Here is a 21,409-nt window from a genome sequence, read left to right as displayed (position 1 = left end):
GTGTTATTTTTTTATGTTATTTGTACTTTTGTTTCCAAGCCTTTCTCTTGGGAATAAAAAGGGGGGGGGTTGTTGGGAGGGTTAAGTTATGTATTAGACTGGTGGGGTTCGGGTGTGCAGGCGGCTTGGGTTGGTTGGTTGGGCTGGCTGGCTGGCTGGGCTGGCTGGCTGGGCTGGCTGGCTGGCTGGGCTGGTTGGGCTGGGCTGGCTGGCTGGGCTGGCTGGCTGGGCTGGCTGGCTGGGCTGTTCTGGCTGAAATTTGATATAGAGGATGCCTTAATAAAAAACTATCAAAAGTCTCTTTTTTTTTTAAATTCTGTTTTTTTAAGAGTTCATGTGTTAGGCTATTGGTTCAAGGTGAGACACCATATTGATTATTGAATTATCATGGATCTAGTTCAGTCTTATCAATCACTTAAACATATTTAATAATCTCTTTCCTTAGCTTTATGACTGTGGGCATTTTTACTTACTTTTTGTTGTTCAAAATAGAGATGGCATATTGGATTGTGTAGAAATGCAGAAAATTAGCTTTAGATGGCCAAAACAATTCTGTGGGGGGGGACTCCCAGACCCACCGGCAGGTTATGCCCCCCACTTCTAAAACCAAAGTTGCACCCCTGCTGCATCTGATGGTCAGTCAGCATCCCTCCACTCTCCTTTTCCTCCACTGACACTGACAATAGAGGGACACCGTCTTCCAGTTGTGGTGAAACTTTCTGCCTCATGCAAAAGTCATGGTTTTAAACGTTTTGAAATCTCAAGTATCACATTTGCTGTAGCCGCCTTTTATCAAATCAATTCCAAATCAAATTTATTTATATAGCCCTTCGTACATCAGCTGATATCTCAAAGTGCTGTACAGAAACCCAGCCTAAAATCCCAAACAGCAAGCAATGCAGGTGTAGAAGCACGGTGGCTAGGAAAAACTCCCTAGAAAGGCCAAAACGTAGGAAGAAACCTAGAGAGGAACCAGGCTATGAGGGGTGGCCAGTCCTCTTCTGGCTGTGCTGGGTGGAGATTATAACAGAACATGGCCAAGATGTTCAAATGATCATAAATGACCAGCATGTTCGAATAATAATAAGGCAGAACAGTTGAAACTGGAGCAGCAGCACGGCCAGGTGGACTTTTATGCCTGCTACGTTACTGCAGACACGGTAATCTGAGCCATCCGATTGGCCAGCGTTAGTCCTATAGTGCACTTGATTTCTCGGCCGGCCCGGAGACACGTGAAATGGTTCAAAATGGCAATAGTTGCTTACCCAGTGCGCAGGGCAGCTGAATCGGATGCACCTACCGAAAACAGCTGAGACACATACAAATAGGAACACAAGGCTGTATCATTGTTTGTTTTTTACAGAAATGTTTGGCTATCGACTAGGAATGCCTTGGAGATCCAACGGTTGATGTCCACTGCTCTAGAAAGTTGAGTGAAGTTCAATCTCGTGCTTCTCTCTATGGGCTAATACAGTTGAAGTCGGAAGTTTACATACACCTTAGCCAAATACATTTAAACTCAGTTTTTCACAATTCCTGTCATTTAATCCTAGTAATAATTCCCTGTTTTAGGTCAGTTAGGATCACAACTTTATTTTAAGAATGTGAAATGTCAGAATAATAGTAGAGTGATTTATTTCAGCTTTTATTTATTTCATCACATTCCCAGTGGGTCGGAAGTTTACATACACACAATTAGTATTTGGTAGCATTGCCTTTAAATTGTTTAACTTGGGTCCAACGTTTATGATAGCCTTCCACAAGCTTCCCACAATAAGTGGGGTGAACTTCGGCCCATTCCTCCTGACAGAGCTGGTGTAACTGAGTCAGGTTTGTAGCCCTCCTTGCTCGCACAAGCTTTCTCAGTTCTGCCTACAAATTTTCTATAGGGTTGAGGTCAGGGCTTTGTGATGGCCACTCCAATACCTTGACTTTGTTGTCCTTAAGCCATTTTGCAGCAACTTTGTAAGTATGCTTGGGGTCATTGTCCATTTGGAAGACCCATTTGCAACCAAGCTTTAACTTGCTGACTGATGTCTTGAGAGGTTGCTTCAATATATCCACATAATTGTCCTTCCTCAAGATGCCATGTATTTTGTGAAGTGTACCAGACCCTCCTGCAGCAAAGCACCCCCACAACATGATGCTGCCACCTCCGTGCTTCACGGTTGGGATGGTGTTCTTCGGCTTGCAAGCCTCCCCCTTTTTCCTCCAAACATGACAATGGTCATTATGGCCAAACAGTTCTGTTGTTATTTCATCAGACCAGAGGACATTTCTCCAAAAAAGTACGATCTTTGTCCCCATGTGTAGTTGCAAACCATAGTCTGACTTTTTTATGGTGGTTTTGGAGCAGTGGCTTCTTCCTTGCTGAGCAGCCTTTCTGGTTATGTCAATATATATATATATATATATATATTTTTTTTTTTCACCTTTATTTAACCAGGTAAGCTAGTTGAGAACTAGCTCTCCCAATTCAATACCTGTGATTACTGTATGCCTCACTGTATGACTCTCTCAAATGTCAATATGCATTGTATACTGTTGTTCAGGTTAGTTATCATTGTTTTAGTTTACAATGGAGCCCCTAGTTCCACTCTTCATACCCCTGATACCTCCTTTGTCCCACCTCCCACACATGCGGTGACCTCACCCATTACAACCAGCATGTCCAGAGATACAACCTCTCTCATCATCACCCAGTGCCTGGGCTTACCTCCGCTGTACCCGCACCCCACCATACCCCTGTCTGCGCATTATGCCCTGAATATATTCTACCATGCCCAGAAATCTGCTCCTTTTATTCTCTGTCCCCAACGCTCTAGGCGACCAGTTTTGATAGCCTTTAGCCGCACCCTCATTCTACTCCTCCTCTGTTCCGCGGGTGATGTGGAGATAAACCCAGGCCCTGCATGTCCCCAGGCACCCTCATTTGTTGACCTCTGTGATCGAAAAAGCCTTGGTTTCATGCATGTCAACATCAGAAGCCTCCTCCCTAAGTTTGTTTTACTCACTGCTTTAGCACACTCTGCTAACCCTGATGTCCTTGCTGTGTCTGAATCCTGGCTCAGGAAGGCCACCAAAAATTCTGAGATTTCCATACCCAACTATAACATTTTCCGTCAAGATAGAACTGCCAAAGGGGGAGGAGTTGCAGTCTACTGCAGAGATAGCCTGCAAAGTAATGTCATACTTTCCAGGTCCATACCCAAACAGTTCAAACTACTAATTTTGAAAATTACTCTCTCCAGAAATAAGTCTCTCACTGTTGCCGCCTGCTACCGACCCCCCTCAGCTCCCAGCTGTGCCCTGGACACCATTTGTGAATTGATCGCCCCCCATCTAGCTTCAGAGTTTGTACTGTTAGGTGACCTAAACTGGGATATGTTTAACACCTCGGCAGTCCTACAATCTAAGCTAGATGCCCTCAATCTCACACAAATCATCAAGGAACCCACCAGGTACAACCTTAAATCTGTAAACAAGGGCACCCTCATAGACGGCATCCTGACCAACTGGCCCTCCAAATACACCTCAGCTGTCTTCAACCAGGATCTCGGCGATCACTGCCTCATTGCCTGTATCCGCTACGGAGCCGCAGTCAAACGACCACCCCTCATCACTGTCAAACGCTCCCTTAAACACTTCTGTGAGCAGGCCTTTCTAATCGACCTGGCCCGAGTATCCTTGAAGGACATTGACCTCATCCCGTCAGTTGAGGATGCCTGGTCATTCTTCAAAAGTAACTTCCTCACCATTTTTAGATAAGCATGCTCCGTTCAAAAAATGCAGAACTAAGAACAGATACAGCCCTTGGTTCACTCCAGACCTGACTGCCCTCGACCAGCACAAAAATATCCTGTGGCGGACTGCAATAGCATCGAATAGTCCCCGCGATATGCAACTGTTCAGGGAAGTCAGGAACCAATACACGCAGTCAGTCAGGAAAGCTAAGGCCAGCTTCTTCAGGCAGAAGTTTGCATCCTGTAGCTCCAACTCCAAAAAGTTCTGGGACACTGTAAAGTCCATGGAGAACAAGAGCACCTCCTCCCAGCTGCCCACTGCACTGAGGCTAGGTAACACGGTCACCACCAATAAATCCATGATTATCGAAAACTTCAACAAGCATTTCTCAACAGCTGGCCATGCCTTCCGCCTGGCTACTCCAACCTCAGCCAACAGCTCTGCCCCCCCCGCAGCTACTCGCCCAAGCCTCTCCAGGTTCTCCTTTACCCAAATCCAGATAGCAGATGTTCTGAAAGAGCTGCAAAACCTGGACTCGTACAAATCAGCTGGGCTTGACAATCTGGACCCTCTATTTCTGAAACTATCCGCCGCCATTGTCGCAACCCCTATTACCAGCCTGTTCAACCTCTCTTTCATATCGTCTGAGATCCCCAAGGATTGGAAAGCTGCCGCAGTCATCCCCCTCTTCAAAGGGGGAGACACCCTGGACCCAAACTGTTACAGACCTATATCCATCCTGCCCTGCCTATCTAAGGTCTTCGAAAGCCAAGTCAACAAACAGGTCACTGACCATCTCGAATCCCACCGTACCTTCTCCACCTCAGCCACGCTGTACTAAACGATATCCGTCTTACTGTGCAGCCGTCTTCATCGACCTTGCCAAGGCTTTCGACTCTGTCAATCACCATATTCTTATCGGCAGACTCGGTAGCCTCGGTTTTTCGGATGTGAGTAGAAGCTATTTTGTAGATGACATCGCCGAAGTCGAGGATCGGTAGGATAGTCAGTTTTACTAGGGTAAGTTTGGCGGCGTGAGTGAAGGAGGCTTTGTTGCGGAATAGAAAGCCGACTCTAGATTTGATTTTAGATTGGTGATGTTTGATATGAGTCTGGAAGGAGAGTTTACAGTCTAGCCAGACACCTAGGTACTTATAGATGTCCACATATTCTAGGTCGGAACCATCCAGGGTGGTGATGCTAGTCGGGCGTGCGGGTGCAGGCAGCGAACGGTTGAAAAGCATGCATTTGGTTTTACTAGCGGTTAAGAGCAGTTGGAGGCCACGGAAGGAGTGTTGTATGGCATTGAAGCTCGTTTGGAGGTTAGATAGCACAGTGTCCAAGACGGGCCGGAAGTATACAGAATGGTGTTGTCTGCGTAGAGGTGGATCAGGGAATCGCCCGCAGCAAGAGCAACATCATTGATATATACAGAGAAAAGATTCGGCCCGAGAATTGAACCCTGTGGTACCCCCATAGAGACTGCCAGAGGACCGGACAGCATGCCCTCCGATTTGACACACTGAACTCTGTCTGCAAAGTAGTTGGTGAACCAGGCAAGGCAGTCATCAGAAAAACCGAGGCTACTGAGTCTGCCGATAAGAATATGGTGATTGACAGAGTCGAAAGCCTTGGCAAGGTCAATGAGGAGACGGCTGCACAGTACTGTCTTTTATCGATGGCGGTTATGATATCATTTAGTACCTTGAGCGTGGCTGAGGTGCACCCGTGACCGGCTCGGAAACCTGATTGCACAGCGGAGAAGGACTCGTTTTACTGTGGATATAGATACTTCTGTACCTGTTTCCTCCAGCATCTTCGCAAGGTCCCTTGCTGCTGTTCTGGGATTGATTTGCACTTTTCGCACCAATGTAAGTTAATCTCTAGGAGACAGAACACGTCCCCTTCCTGAGTGGTATGACGGCTGCGTGGTCCCATGGTGTTTATACTTGCGTACTATTGTTTGTACAGATGAACGTGGTACCTTCAGGCGTTTGTAAATTGCTCCCAAGGATGAACCAGACTTGTGGAGGTCTACAATTGTTTTTCTGAGATCTTGGCTGATTTCTTTAGATTTTTTCCCATGATGTCAAGCAAAGAGGGACTGAGTTGGAAGGTAGGCCTTGAAATACATCCACAGGTACACCTCCAATTGACTCAAATAATGTGAATTAGCTTATCAGAAGCCTCTAAAACCATGCCATCATTTTCTGGGATTTTCCAAGCTGTTTAAAGGCACAGTCAACTTAGTGTATGTAAACTTCTGACCCCCTGGAATTGTGATAGATTATTTCACTTATAATTCACTCTGTCTGTAAACAATTGTTGGAAAATTACTTGTGTCATGCACAAAGTAGATGTCCTAACTGACTTGCCAAATCTATAGTTTGCTAACAAGAAATTTGTGGAGTGGTTTAAAAACAAGTTTTAATGACTCCAACCTAAGTGTATGTAAACTTCCGACTTCAACTGTATTTCTTCTGCGTAGGAGTCTCAGGGCTGCTGCGTGCCCTTGTGCAGATTAGAGGGAACATTGCATGATACAACACTAAACAATACATTATTTGCACTATAACGGTGACAAACGTTGCCCGCAAACTGTTAGGGCCGACATAAAGCTGTCCCAACAGCAGAGCTTTCTTTTCAGCACTGTGGAGTGAATCCTTACCACCGCTACTCCTGGCTATCAGCGGAGCCTTGTCTGGCAGCCAAACAGTTCATTCACCATGGAGTGAATCATTACTACCTCTACACCTGGCTATCAGCGGAGCCTTGTCTGGCAGCCAAACAGTTCATTCAGCCTCATTTACTGCCTTTAAAAAAATATATAACTGATTTGGCAGAATGGCTTATTTATATATGGTTTCTGCTGACTCCTTGTGGATTTGTGTAACTCTGTAAAAAACGCATTGTCCTTCAATAATACTAATGAATGTCGACATGAGTTTTGACTTTTGAACAATACACAAACATTACATTTATTTTTCAGTAGATTCATAATGTTTGTTCTTGTCATAAACAGTTACAGTACCAGTCCAAAATTTGGGGACACCTACTCACTCCAGGTTTTTTCTTTATTTTTACAATTTTCTACATTGAAATAACACATATGGAATCATGTGGTAAGCAAAAAAGTGTTAAGCAAATTCTTCTAAGTAGCCACCCTTTGCCAAAAGCGTGCAAAGCTGTCATCAAGGCATTCTCTCAACCTGCTTCATGAGGTAGTCACCTGGAACGCATTTCAATTTTTGAAGAATCTCAAATATATTTACTTTGCACTTTTTTAGTTTTGATGTCTTCACTATTATTCTACAATGTAAAAAATAAAAAACCCTTGAATGAGGTAGGTGTGTCCTAACGTTTGACTGGTGCTGTAGCTCCTAATTATAAGCAAGTGCAAGTAAACGAGCTGCGACGAGGTAGGCCATCATTCAGCACTTTCAAAATGGACACCGACCAGAGATTCAGATGGAATGTTCAGATAAATTCAGCAAGTTGGTGAGACCTAAACTTTACTCTGTAAGACACCACAGAGGAAGAGCACAAGAAAGATGCAGATATCCTTACCATTAACTATTTTATTAGGGCTATGTTGTTTTAAAAAATAAGGAAAATACAATCACGAGGATACACTTTAATAGACAGAATACCAACGCACAGACAGCGTATTGCGCAAACAAAACAACCCTTGTCAACTGGAATTACACGGGTCTACTAAACTTTTTGTAGAAGAATAATTACAAGAAAATGAATGTGACGAGACTGTCGCATTATATGGTATCCCCTCATGGAGAAAAGCACACGAGCAAATTTAGAAACAATGAAATGCATCATTCCAACATTACCTAAAAAGATAAATAAGATACTGATTAAGACATTAATGAGCGAGTGAAGCCGGACATAGTCGATATGCCTATTTATTCAGCCCGTTTGAAATGGACAGCGACGGAATTCAGAACATGGGCCGTTCTTAGTGTTCTCCCTGTACACCAAGTCAGAACCGTAGGATAAATAAAGGCGGCATATAAGCAGACAATGAAAGCTCTTACACTATTCGATGATGACATTTCTCCAAAACAGGCTATAGGGCTACATGTGCAACCACCAAGTCAGAACAGTAAGCTAAGGTCTGAGGGGGTGCGGGACCAAATTCTTAGGGTGAAACACGTGGTCTACTAACAGCTTACTACACAACATACACTTAGTATTACTTTCTTAGCTACAGTATACATATCTCCCTGGCATATTACATCATTGTTGAAGCAGTATACAAGACATATTTTTGGACTCACTGTTTATGGCCCATGGTGTGAATGTTTGTTCTTTTAAGGTTGGACAAGAGTTTGTTTCAGACCTATGTTTTAAATCCTTCAACCCAGACTTGGACCACACACCCTCTCCACCAAATAGCAGGCAGGGGAAGCACAATAGTTATTGCTTTGCAATTCTTGCAGTTAGCCGCTGATTCCTTGCAAACCACTCATTGTTGAATTTGCTATTTCCGACTTGTGTTATGTTTATGGTCGATGAGCACCGGGCTGTTTTATCTATAATGAACAAAAATATAAATGCAAAGTATTGGTCCCGTGCTTCATGAGCTGAAATGAAAGATCCCCGAAATGTTCCATATGCACAAAAAGCTTATTTCTTTCAAATTTTGTGCAAAAATGTTCTCTCTTGCCAAAATAATCCATCCACCTGAACGGTGTGGCATATCAAGAAGCTGATTAAACGGCATGGTCATTACACAGGTGCACCTTGTGCTGGCGACAATAAAATGCCGCTCTAAAATGTGCAGTTGTGTGACAGACAAAAAAAATGCTACAGATTGGCGTGCTGACTGCAGGAATGTCCACCCGAGCTGTTGCCAGAGAATTGAATGTTCCTTTCTCTACCATAAGCCGCCTCCCACATCGTTTTAGAGAATTTGGCAGTACATCCAACTGGCCTCACAACCGCAGACCACGTGTAACCACAACAACCCAGTATATAATTTCACTAAGGATTTGCCAGTAGATTGTCGACGTGATTCATGAGGATGACCGCTTGTTTAACTTGCTAGCTATCAAAACTACGGTAGATATTACGTGACTTTATATAATTTTATCTGTGGCCAATGACGGTGAGCCACCTTGGACGGGCATGTAATGTAAATCTATGGCAGCACCCAAAGGGTCTTGAACTGCCTAGCTCTCCCTGTTGATTCTGCAGTGATGTAGTGTCCCCATGGGTGACAGAACATTGAGCCAATCACGGTGCAACTAGAGAAGATTGCCAACGCCAAAACTATTTGTTTTCGCTGGCTGCCCCTCCACCACAGAAAGCACTGAGCTAGGCTGAAACACCTGCATTTTGGTGCTGCTTTACTCAAGAGACCATGTTTTGTATGCGGCTTTATTAACTCAAGGGATTATTTCATTTTAGCTAAACTGCCCTGAATGATGGGTCGCAACTGGGTAGTTCTAACCTTAAAGACATGCTATTCATTTGAAGCACACTTTTGATTTGTGAAACTAAATAAGGTGTGTGTTTTATCTGGACAGGAAATCATGGTTGGGTCCATGTATCAGGCTGAAACACCGCCTGGCCTTTGTAAATATAAAGACTATGAGAAAGGTAAGGCATTCTGTTTGCAATTGCGATGCACTAAATTAAGTTGAAGTGAAATATCTTCCAATCACAGAGGTAAATAGGAAATAAAATGACTTTCTCTCTCTGTTTTCCCCCCTCTCGCTCCTTTGTCCTCTCTCCTTCCAGTATATGAAAACGATGACCAGCTTTTATGGGACCCCGAGTTCCTTCCCGAGGGCAAGGTTGTGGAGTTTTTATCTCAGGCGTCAAAACGAACAGGAGAGGAGAAAGGAGTGGATGCCATCCCTGAGGGATCCCATATCAAAGACAATGAGCAGGTATGAAGACCAACACAGTCGAGCAGATCAGTGTTCAAACAGACTGGCGTCCAGAGTCGTGTTCAGTTAGCCTGGAGGCAGTTTGTTAATGTAATATTCGCTCAGAAATTGTGCGACGGGTTTGATTGGTTCTCTCAAAGGTTTGTTTTTTCCTCGGGGGTTGAGAACACATTGTTTTGGATTTGAAAACCATTGTAATGGAAGAGGGTGGCGCTGTGTGGCTGTAGGTGTTCGAGATAGACAGAGGAGAGTCAACCAGTAAAAGCACAGCACCCTTCATTGTTGACGTATTGTGCCGCATGATCAAAGGGCCATTCCAGACTCTGAAGTCAGGATGACTTTGAGAGTTAGGTATTACTTGTTTTCATATGCTCAAGTAGTACCTCCACATTTCACTGTTTCAAAATGCCACCTACTGAACACAAGCCATTACCGTAAAGACTGTAGTATAGTACCTCCACATTTCACTGTTTCAAAATGCCACCTACTGAACACAAGCCATTACCGTAAAGACTGTAGTATAGTACCTCCACATTTCACTGTTTCAAAATGCCACCTACTGAACACAAGCCATTACCGTAAAGACTGTAGTATGCACTTTTGTCTGTAACAGTCTTCTTCACAATCTCAATGTTGTCTTTCCACAGGCACTTTATGAGTTGGTCAGGTGTGAATTTGACACAGAGGAAGCTTTAAGAAGACTGAAGTTTAATGTGAAGGCAGCTAGAGGTAACACCTGCAGTGAACTAGTGTTGACTTTCACTCTTGATTTCACTCATATCTGGCATATTTTCTCTCAATATCTAACCAGTCATGTTTTGTGTATTTTGATGATAAAAACTGTCCTTGACTTATATGGGTCCTGGCTTGTGTCTCTGTGTGTTGTTGATGGTGTCTGGGACCTGTAATATGGTCATAGTTTTATTGTATTTGAATGGAGTAGTGGTTGTGGTACTTAATAACCCTTTGCCCTCTGTCACAGAAGAGCTGTCTGTGTGGACAGAAGACGAATGTAGATATTTTGAGCAAGGACTAAAAGGTTATGGGAAAGACTTTCATTCAATACAAGCCAACAAGGTAAGTTATGTCTATCTTATACAGTGCTTCCCCTATATTCATTTAGCAGCGGCAGGCCTCCGCAGCTAAATCATTGCCCCCACTCCAAAATATATGTAAAACATACGGTGCATTCGGAAAGTATTCAGACCCCTTGACTTTTTCTCAATTTTGTTACGTTACAGCCTTATTCTAAAACAAAATTAAATCAATTTTTTTCCTCATCAATCTACACACAATACCCCATAATGATGAATAAAAAACAGAAAAACCTTATTTACATAAGTATTCAGACCCTTTGCTATGAGACGCGTATTTGAGCTCAGGTGCCTCCTGTTTTCGTTGATCATCCTTGAGATGTTTCTACAACTTGATTGGAGTCTATGATTTGGAAAAAGGCACACACCTGTCTATATAAGGTCCCACAGTTGACAGTGCATGTCAGAGCAAAAACCAAGCCATGAGGTTGAAGAAATTGAGCTCTGAGACAGGATTGGGTCGAGGCAAAGATCTGGGGAAGGGTACCAAAACATGTCTGCAGCATTGAAGGTTCCCAAGAACACAGTGGCCTCCATCATTCGTAAATGGAAGAAGTTTGGAACCACCAAGACTCTTCATAGAGCTGGCTGCCCTGCCAAACTGAGCTATCGGGGGAGAAGGGCCTTGGTCAGGGAGGTGACCAAGAACCCGATGGTCACTCTAACAGAGCTCTAGAGTTCCTCTGTGGAGATGGGAGAACCTTCCAGAAGGACAACCATCTCTGCAGCACTCTACCAATCAGTTGGCCAGACGGAAGACACTCCTCAGTAAAAGGCACATGACAGCCCGCTTGGAGTTTGCTAAAAGGCACCTAAATGATTCTGACTATGAGAAACAAGATTCTCTGGTCTGATGAAACCTAGATTGAACTCCTAGGCTTGAAAGCCACGTGTCAAGTTTGGAGGAAACCTTGCACCATCCCTACGGTGAAGCATGGTGGTGGCAGCATCATGCTGTGGGGATGTTTTTCAGTGGCAGCGACTGGGAGACTAGTCAGGCTCGAGGGAAAGATGAATGGAGCAAAGTACAGACAGATCCTTGATGAAAACCTGCTCCAGAGCACTCATGACCTCAGACTGGAGCAAGGTTCACCTTCCAACAGGACAACAACCCTAAGCACACAACCAAGACAACACAGGAGTGGCTATGGGGACAAGTCTCTGAATGTACTTGAGTGGCCCAGCCAGAGCCCGGACTTGAACCTGATCCAACATCTCTGGAGAGACCTGAAAATAGCTGTGCAGCGACGCTCCCCATCCAACCTGACAGAGCTTGAGAGGATCTGCAGAGAAGAATGGGAGAAACTCCTCAAGTACAGGTGTGCCAAGTAGAGGTCGATCGATCTTTATGGTTTTTCAACGCCGATACCGATTCTTTTTTGGGGGGGGACCAAAATAAGCCGATAAAGATTAATCGGCCAATTAAAAAATATATATATATATATATTTGTAATAATGACAATTACAATACTGCATGAACAATGAACACTTTTATTTTAACTTAATATAATGCATAAATACATTTAGTCTCAAATAGTGAAACATGTTCAATTTGGTTTAAATAATGCAAAACCTTTGGGAATGTAATACATATGGAAAATAATTATATGCAATACCTCCAATAGAAGTCGAATGTTTTACAAAATATGGCAGCCGATACTAGATAAATGGTCTAGTCCCACTTCATAACTGGGTTGACGTTCTGCTGCTACTCTGTGCTGTACTCCACTCAATATTTATTTTAGGCTGAACTACACTGCTTGTAATGACTATATGCTGTCTTCTTATACATGTACCACCTAATAGGATGTTGTTTTATTCTGTGTATGTTGAGCTAAGTTTTGTTTTGTCCTCTAAATTGGCCATCCCATTCAACAGTGCAGTGAATGTTTGTATCGCTGTCTTTTTAAATTTTTATTGGAAAATAATGAACATATTATAAACAAACAAACAAATAAATAGTGCAAAAACACAGTGTTGGAGAAGAAAGTAAAATTGCAATATGTGCCATGTAAAAAAGCTAAAGTTTAAGTTCCTTGCTCAGAACATGAGAACATATGAAAGCTGGTGGTTCCTTTTAACATGAGCCTTCAATGTTCCCAGTTAACAGGTTTTAGGTTGTAGTTATAGGAATTAGGACGCGTCGACTATCTCTATACCATTTGTATTTCATATATACTATTATAGACTATTGGATGTTCTTATATGCACTTTAGACTAATCTCGAGAGTTGATAGGCTTGAAGTCATAAACAGTGCTGGGCTTCAACCATTGCTAAGAGTTGCTGGCAAACGCAGTAAAGTGCTGTTTGAATGGATGCTTACGAGCCTGCTGCTGCCTACCACCACTCAGTCAGACTGCTGTATGAAATATCAAATCATAGACTTAATTATAATAAACACACAGAAATACGAGCCTTTGGTCATTTAATATGGTCAAATCCAGAAACAAAACGTTTATTCTTTCAGTGAAATACGGAACCTTCAATGTTATGTCATAATTATGTAAAATTCTGGCAAATTAATTAGGATCTTTGTTAGGAAGAAATGGTCTTCACACAGTTCGCAACGAGCCAGGCGGCCCAAACTGCTGCATATACCCTGACTCTGCTTGCACTGAACACAAGAGAAGTGACACAATTTCCCTAGTTAATATTACCTGCTAACATTAATTTATTTTAACTAAATATGCAGGTTTAAAAATATATACTTCTGTGTATTGATTTTAAGAAAGGCATTGCTGTTCATGGTTAGGTACATTTGTGCAACGATTGTGCTTTTTTCGCGAATGTGCCATCAGGCTGTGATTTGATGATAAATTAACAGGCACCGCATTGATTATATGCAACGCAGGACAAGCTAGTTAACCTAGTAATATCATCAACCATGTGTAGTTAACTAGTGATAATGTGAAGATTGGTTGTTTTTATATAAGAAGTTTAATGTTAGCTAGCAACTTACCGTGGCTCCTTGCCTTCTCGTGAATTGCAATGTAATCGGCATCCAAAAAGGCAGATTACCGATTTATGAAAACTTGAAATCAGCCATAATTAATCGGCATTGACCTCTAGTGCCAGGCTTGTAGCGTCATACCCAAGAAGACTCGAGGCTCTAATCGCTGCCAAAGATGCTTCAACAAAGTACTGAGTAAAGGGTCTGAATACTTATGTAAATGTGACATTTCAGGATTTTTTTCTTCAAAATTTACAAAGAATTCTAAACCTGTTTTTGCTTTGTCATTATGGGGTATTGTGTGTAGATTGATGAGTTAAAATCCATTTTCGAGGCTGTAACGTAACAAAATGTGGAAGTTATAGTGTCTGGATGCATTACGGATGCATTGTATATATTTATTTATTTTTTGAAAATGTCTCTCTGCCCATGGCAAAATGTGTAGAATTGCAGGAAATTAGCTTTAAAACGACAAGACCACGACATTGTCCATGCCCACTACCAAGTCCCTCCCACACTAACCTTTCCACCGCTGCTGAAAATAATCCTAGGGGAAACACTGTATTATATATCAGATTGTATTAAATACTATGGTATCTGATTTAAAAAGTAGGTTTTATTTTCTGAATATTTATGTTGATTTAGCATGTGTTTTGAAGCGATCAGGGTTGGGGTCAGTTCCATTTTAACCTCCAAATCTCGTGAGGATTTGAAATTCAGTTCATGAATTGAAAAGCAAAAAATATATATATATTTTTCAATTCACAAATTGCATTTCGTCTCATCCCTCGTAGACTTGACTGGGGAGTTCAAATTGAATTGAGTTCAACTCTGGAAGGCGATGGTAATAATGTCTCTCGTTGTCTGCTGATATTACATTTTTCAGGTGAGAACTAGGTCAGTAGGAGAATGTGTGGCCTTTTATTACATGTGGAAGAAGTCTGAGCGTTATGATTTCTTTGCACAGCAAACCAGGCTGGGGAAAAGGAAATACAGCCTGCACCCTGGGGTCACGTAAGTCTCTTTTCACAAGACCAAGCTAATTGTTTTGAATATTGAATTCCGTCAACAAATATGTTATGTTATACAAATGTTTTTTTCATATATGTAAAAAATTCTATATATATTCTAGATATTTGCTTACCTGATTTTGAAATGTATTTTAAAATGGCAATCAGCAGTAGACAAAATGAAGCGTAGTCCCAGCCCCGTTTCGGTAAAAAGCTGAGGGATGGGGCTGGAGAAATGTAACCCTTCTCAAATCCATAGACCGAGCTATGCATGCAAACGGACCATCCATGATACCAGATGTATAGTTCTAACCATGTTTTGAGGCCATACAGTGTTTGGTTACGTTGTTTACAAACAGTGGAGTAAAACACGCTTATATTTGGGGTTCTGGTGGGGTACGACTGTTGAACATCGGCTATATTCTTCAAAAAATCATTGTGTACATATCATTAATTTACAAGTCTCAAAAAACGATGTAGCAACTCTGATTGTCCCTTTTTTTTTTTTGTATAACAAATATTATTTAAATGAAATGTAACTTGTATTCCCTATGACCAATACACACTCAGTATGTGTGATTACCTTTGTTCTGGGAACCATAGCTACTGTTGACACTATGTTCCAGGGGTGTGAATCTAGTACTCTGTTATCACCATCTTGACAAGCTGTTCTGTACTATGCGGTCCTGTACGTTTCTTTTCACATGGTCCTGGAGGTCGTAACCAGACCAGCCCAGTATGGCTCAGTAGTGTGAACAGGGTATACATGTGCTGTGATTAGTGTACGGGCTAAACTGGCAGGCTGTAGTTAGTGCTGACTGAATTGTTTCAAATAATGTTATTTATCTTATCCCTGTGTGTCTCAGGGACTACATGGACCGGCTGCTGGACGAGACGGAGAGCGCCACATCCAGCCGGGCGGCCTCGCCCCCTCCCACCACCTCCAACAGCAGCACCAGCCACTCTGAGAGGGAGGACGGAAGTAGCAGCCACAATGGTAAGGGAACACACACAATCCCTGAGCGATTGTGGAAGGGAGAAATACACTCAGGGAACATCAATTCGAGTAGCTACATGAAGTGCTATTAGAATGACTAATGAACATTTCTCATGTGAATTCTAGTGGAGACCCTTGTGTGCCTCTATTGACAGAACCTTACATGATTCATGACGTCTCAGCTCAGTCGGTTTATCTTTCCTCCAACAGGTTGAGTGAGTCACAGCTCTTTATCTTTCCTCCAACAGGTTTAGTGAGTCACAACTTGGGCTCGGGAGAAGCTTCCCAGTCATCCACGGTGGCGAACGAAGTCAAAGCAGAATCAGTCCAGTTCAACGGGCTCACCTCCCCCCACCCCTCTCTGGATGTTCTCCCTCCTGCCCCCACCCCTCTGGATGTTCTCCCTCCTGTCCCCCACCCCTCTCTGGATGTTCTCCCTCCTGCCCCCACCCCTCTCTGGATGTTCTCACTCCTGCCCCCCACCCCCTCTCTGGATGTTCTCCCTCCTGCCCCCCACCCCCCCTCTCTGGATGTTCTCCCTCCTGCCCCCACCCCTCTCTGGATGTTCTCCCTCCTGCCCCCCACCCCTCTCTGGATGTTCTCCCTCCTGCCCCCCACCCCTCTCTGGATGTTCTCCCTCCTCCCACTGCCCCCACCCCTCTCTGGATGCTCTCCCTCCTGCCTCCCACCCCTCTCTGGATGTTCTCCCTCCTCCCACTGCCCCCACCCGTCTCTGGACGCTCTCCCTCCTGCCCCCACCCCTCTCTGGAGGCTCTCCCTCCTCCCACCACCTCGGACAATGAGTCCAGTGGCTGCGAGGCAGTGGCCGCCACTCCCAGCCACGACAGGAACGGCTCCCTGGAGCCCCATTGTGGCAACCGTCACTATGATGACAGGCCGGCCAAGAGGTGCCGGACAGAGGCGGAGCCACCAGAACCCTCCAGAACATTGACGACCCTCCAGCAAGAGGACAAATGATAATGATGACCCCTTCTCAGAGAGGTCAAAGCGCACAGAACCAAACCTAAAAAAAATAACATGGTTGTATTCATTAGTGCACACCGCAGCAAAACGTTTTGCAACAGAAAAATAAAACTAGATTTTCTTATTGGACAAGTTCAGGTAGTCCATCCCTGTTGGTCTGTTTTTTTTTCTCGTTTCGGGCCTAGTGAATACGACCTATACCAACCAACCAAACACGGCTGGGCCACACCAGCAAACGGAGGGAAGGCAGCGGCCTGATTGTAAAGGGGCACAACATACAGCCCTGCCTCATCCCCCATCCAGCAAAACCTCGTCCCCCATCCAGCATAACCTCCAACGCTCCACACATCCAAAGTACCACAGTTCCTGAACCCCTCCCTTCCCCCTATCTGCTACCACCTCATTATAATTCACGCTGATTCTTCTACTCAATCTCCTTATTCACTTTTTTGGAGACCGATCTCGAAGATTTCTACGGAAAGAAAATGTTTTTTCCCCTATTTGTATTAGAATTTTAAAAATCTCCTGTGGTATTTTTTTACTTGAAAAATATGTATATATTTTTTCAATAAATGTACTATGATTGATGGGTATTTTGCTTTCCAAGCCATTTGAAACAAAGAAATGAAAGGGGCGATGTTGCGGGTCTAGGTCTTCGACGGGACGATCGATATGCAGGCAGATTGGCGCTGTTGCAGGCACACTAAAGCCTCGTTTTTACCTGGCGCTAACATACATTCTTTATTCTGATCTTGTCCACATTCAGATTGTGGCCAGATTTTCAGATATGCATCTACACATAGTATTAAAATGGGATAATGATTTAAACGTTTTCACTGTCCAGATCTGTCTACACTTTAAGATATCCAAACACAATGGGTGCCTGACTCTCTCCGGAGGTGGTCAGGAAGATCTGATCACAATCTGTCTTTTAATCATCTACAGCTGTCCAAAAAATGTTGGCACAATCAGAATGTGGACAAGATCACAGCATACCACCCTGCATCCCACTGCTGGCTTACCTCTGAAGCTAAGCAGTGTTGGTCCTGGTTGGGAGACCAGATGCTGCTGGAAGTGGTGTTGGAGGGCACTCTTTCCTCTGGTCTAAAATATACCAACGCCCCAGGACAGTGATTGGGGACATTGCCCTGTGAAGGGTGCAGTCTTTCGGATGGGACGTTAAACGGGTGTCCTGTCTGTGGTCAATAAAGATCCCATGCCAATTATCGTAAAAGTAGGGGTGTTAACCCTGGTGTCCTGGCTAAATTCCCAATTAGACCCACATACCATCATGGCCACCTAATCACCCCCAGCTTCCAATAGGCTCATTTGTCCCCCCTCTCCCCTGTAACTATTCCCCAGGTCGTTGCTGTAAATGAGAATGTGTTCAGTCAACTTACCTGGTAAAATAAGGGTTAAAATAAAATTCCGGACTGATTGTGATCTGAGAACCAGGTATAAACGGGGCTTATGTTGCGCTTTCACCCTTTGTTTTCTTTCTTTGGTGATCGAGTGGAGAGAAAGCAACACTGCTGCATGACATCATTGCTTATTTGAAACCTGTGGTGTGTTCAGTTCGATTGAAGTTTGCTATGTTGCGTAACGGTTTGTACTGAACGACACGTTTCCCCAAAAACATTCCAATGTTCTTTGAATGGACTTTGAGGTACGTTTGCTCCGTTTGGTGGGTGTGGCTTGAAGCAATGGGGGACATATTTAACGAGCAGCGGACATGCTGATCCCCAACCTCTTGTTTTTTTTTTGTTGAGCTGGCCGTTCAGAACAGCACCGTTTCTGTTTAATTGAATGTTGCACTGTTGTTTTTTTTGTACTGAACGTAGCCCTGACCATGGAAACATTTTAATTGCAAGAAATGAACTAATGGGGAGTGTCTGTCCCTGAGGTTTGTGTAAAGTGTCTGACATCAGTGATGTCTTGTATTATAACTCATTGGTTAGAACTCTGTATTTTTAATAGCCAGCGTTTTCCTATTGTTTCGTTTCTCTTCTTTTTGCTAGACAGTACTTCTGTGACTTTGTGTAAAGTTTGTAAAGATTTTCTTGTTCACTTCTTACACTTTTTTGATAAGTCTCTTTAATCTGTGTATTTTACCATCTTTCTTGTGAGCTTTTGTTAAAGGATTTATTTCCTCTAGGTGTTCCCGATTGGAGCTGTTCTGAAAGTAGTCTTATTTCTCTGCATTTCCCTGACCCATTTGGAAATGTATTTGCAGCAAAAATATGTTTGATCACTTGATAATGATTCCATCTAAAAAGAGAGACGCGGTGTAGTGACACTTTGGTCTTTTAGGTTGAAAACGCTTTTTTATCGAAATTGGAGACAATATGGTACCAGTAACGTTTCTTGTCACCGGCGAGCTCTCATTATTAGGAATGAAAGAACTGTGAAGAACCTTCATAAGCTCTCATTATTAGGAATGAAAGAACTGTGAAGAACCTTCATAAGCTCTCATTATTAGGAATGAAAGAACTGTGAAGAACCTTCATTAGTTCCAGTGGAGGCTTAGGAACAACGCATCGGTTTGACAATTGTGTTACTGTAGCTTTTTCTCTTTTTTTAATGTCTCAACATTTTACTTTTGTAAGCTACTCCTGCTTTGGTCTACATTCACAAATGGTTTGTAAAACAAAACAAAAAAGCAGTTTTTTTTTTTTTTTTTCTTTAAAAGCACAGCCTCAAATAATGTTGATTTCAAGTAGTTTATTTGTATTATTTTATTATGTGCTGTAAGTAGTCATCTGAAAATGACAACATTTAATAAAAGTGAAGCGTATACCAAGACTGGCTGTGAATAAATAATGGTGACTAAGATTTAATACATTTATTCACACTGATGTTCTGTTCTGTCATGTTTTAGTCTGCCTTAACTGCAAAATATGCACTTTATCAATGATTTGAGGGCGGGTTAATGATTTTAAATGGTTTTACTGTCCAGATCTGTCTACACTTGTAAGATATCCAAACATGTGTGCCTGACTACTAAGAGAACTGATCAAGATCAGAATCCATATTTTAATTGCCACCTGTCTAAACAGGGGGCACAATCAGAATGTGGACAAGATCAGGACACATTAGGCATATTAACACCAGGTATAAACAGGTATTTTAACACAATGTACTGACATTGTTTTACGCAATTATGTGAGGACAAATCTGTCATTCTTATATTGACATGGTAACAGTGGTGGAATTTTCATACATTTTTCATCAGTATGGCAGGAAATTGAATCTAGACCATATTTCAACTTACATTTGAGGTTGAAATATTGGACCTTACAAAATGTTGAACAAACTATTAATTTTTTTTTTTTAAGAACTTTGCTTAGAAATTAGATTCCCAAAATAAACAAAATAATGCATAAAACAAATATCTAATGACTCATTTCCATTGAAGAATTCCAATATGTGAAAACATAAGGTCAGGAATCAGAGGAACATCCGACAATGCGCCCTTTAAAGGCAATTTCCACAACATTTGCAGAGATTGCATAGTAAGCGCTGCAGATGTTGGCTCAAGCGGAAATAACCTTTACAGAGCTACAACACCCCTTTGATTTAATTGCCATTCCCTTTTCAACAGTTGAACTTACTGGTAAAAACTTTGCAATGATAACAGACTGAACCTGCTGGGCGAGACACGTGCTTATCCTTAGAGCCTGACACGTTGTGACCCTTGGTGTTTGTTCCATCAATCACAGTGTATTCAGTAACCTGGCCTAGACCCCAAAAGACCAAGCAAGGAAAACTTAACTTGCAGCTACAAAAAGTGCTCCAAAGATCATGGCAAACCTGGTTGCCTCGACAGGCCCAGAGAATGGATTTCTGTGGGGAATGAACGTTATCCACAAAATGAGACATCTAATGTAATCCATTTAAAAATATATATTATATTGGTTTCTGACATTTGAAGAAAAGTTACTTCGGTAGGATTCCCTCAGCCAAAATGGTTAACAAAATAGAGAATCTTCTTAAAAGTGTAAGCATGGGATAGGCTGGAAGAGATTAGAGGACGCACCATACACAGGACATGACATACAATCATACCACTGTGATCTCTATGCTTCACATGCATTGATCATAGAAATAAAATGGTGAATACTCAATATCGCGGTCAATGAACAAGAAAGAGGTCATACTTGAGTCGTTTGGTTCCTAGAAGTCCTGATACCTGATTCCAAACGTACAGAAGAGGTAGTGGAAGCATCTGCAAAGACTGTAGACATATATATTATCATGTTGAAACAGGAACACTGTTTTCATTGCTGGTGAAAACAACTTGGGGCTCCCCACTTCCATTTTCACTAGAGGTCTCTTTACCATTCTCTAAATTGCACGTTAATGTTTCTGAAATTCGACGTCGGAGGGGTTGTCTTCCAATGATTTGCTACAATGTCTTCACCTTGTGGGATGCAGAAGTACACTACATGACCAAAAGCATGTGGACACCTGTTTGTTGAACATCTAATTCCAAAATCATGGGCATTAATATGGAGTTGGTCCCCCCTTCGCTGCCATAACAGCCTCCACTCAGCTGGGAAGGCTTTCCACTAGATGCTGGAACATTGAATAGTGTTATTTTTTGTTCCTTTGCACCCCAGTATCTCTACCTACGCATTCATCTTCTGCGAGTCTATCACTCCAGTGTTAATTGCAATTATAATTATTATGCAATCGTAATTATTTCGTCACTATGGCCTAT

General features: G+C 42.6%; 1 protein-coding gene across 1 annotated transcript in view; it reads left to right on the top strand.

Annotated features, from left to right (window-relative positions):
* The window catches only part of LOC112227181 (mesoderm induction early response protein 1), a 31,871-nt gene extending 12,388 nt beyond the window's left edge, over positions 1-19,483 (top strand). The window contains exons 7-14 of the mRNA XM_024392051.2: positions 9,288-9,360; positions 9,502-9,653; positions 10,301-10,382; positions 10,636-10,730; positions 14,585-14,712; positions 15,575-15,705; positions 15,954-16,072; positions 16,477-19,483. Coding sequence (XP_024247819.1) covers positions 9,288-9,360; positions 9,502-9,653; positions 10,301-10,382; positions 10,636-10,730; positions 14,585-14,712; positions 15,575-15,705; positions 15,954-16,072; positions 16,477-16,683 — 987 coding nt within the window. The 3' untranslated portion in view covers positions 16,684-19,483. The remainder of the gene's footprint in view (positions 1-9,287; positions 9,361-9,501; positions 9,654-10,300; positions 10,383-10,635; positions 10,731-14,584; positions 14,713-15,574; positions 15,706-15,953; positions 16,073-16,476) is intronic.
* Positions 19,484-21,409: the final 1,926 nt, after the last annotated feature.

This window comes from Oncorhynchus tshawytscha, linkage group LG28, assembly GCF_018296145.1.
Source record: "Oncorhynchus tshawytscha isolate Ot180627B linkage group LG28, Otsh_v2.0, whole genome shotgun sequence".
Taxonomy (NCBI): domain Eukaryota; kingdom Metazoa; phylum Chordata; class Actinopteri; order Salmoniformes; family Salmonidae; genus Oncorhynchus; species Oncorhynchus tshawytscha.
This window is presented reverse-complemented; position numbering and strand designations above follow the sequence as displayed.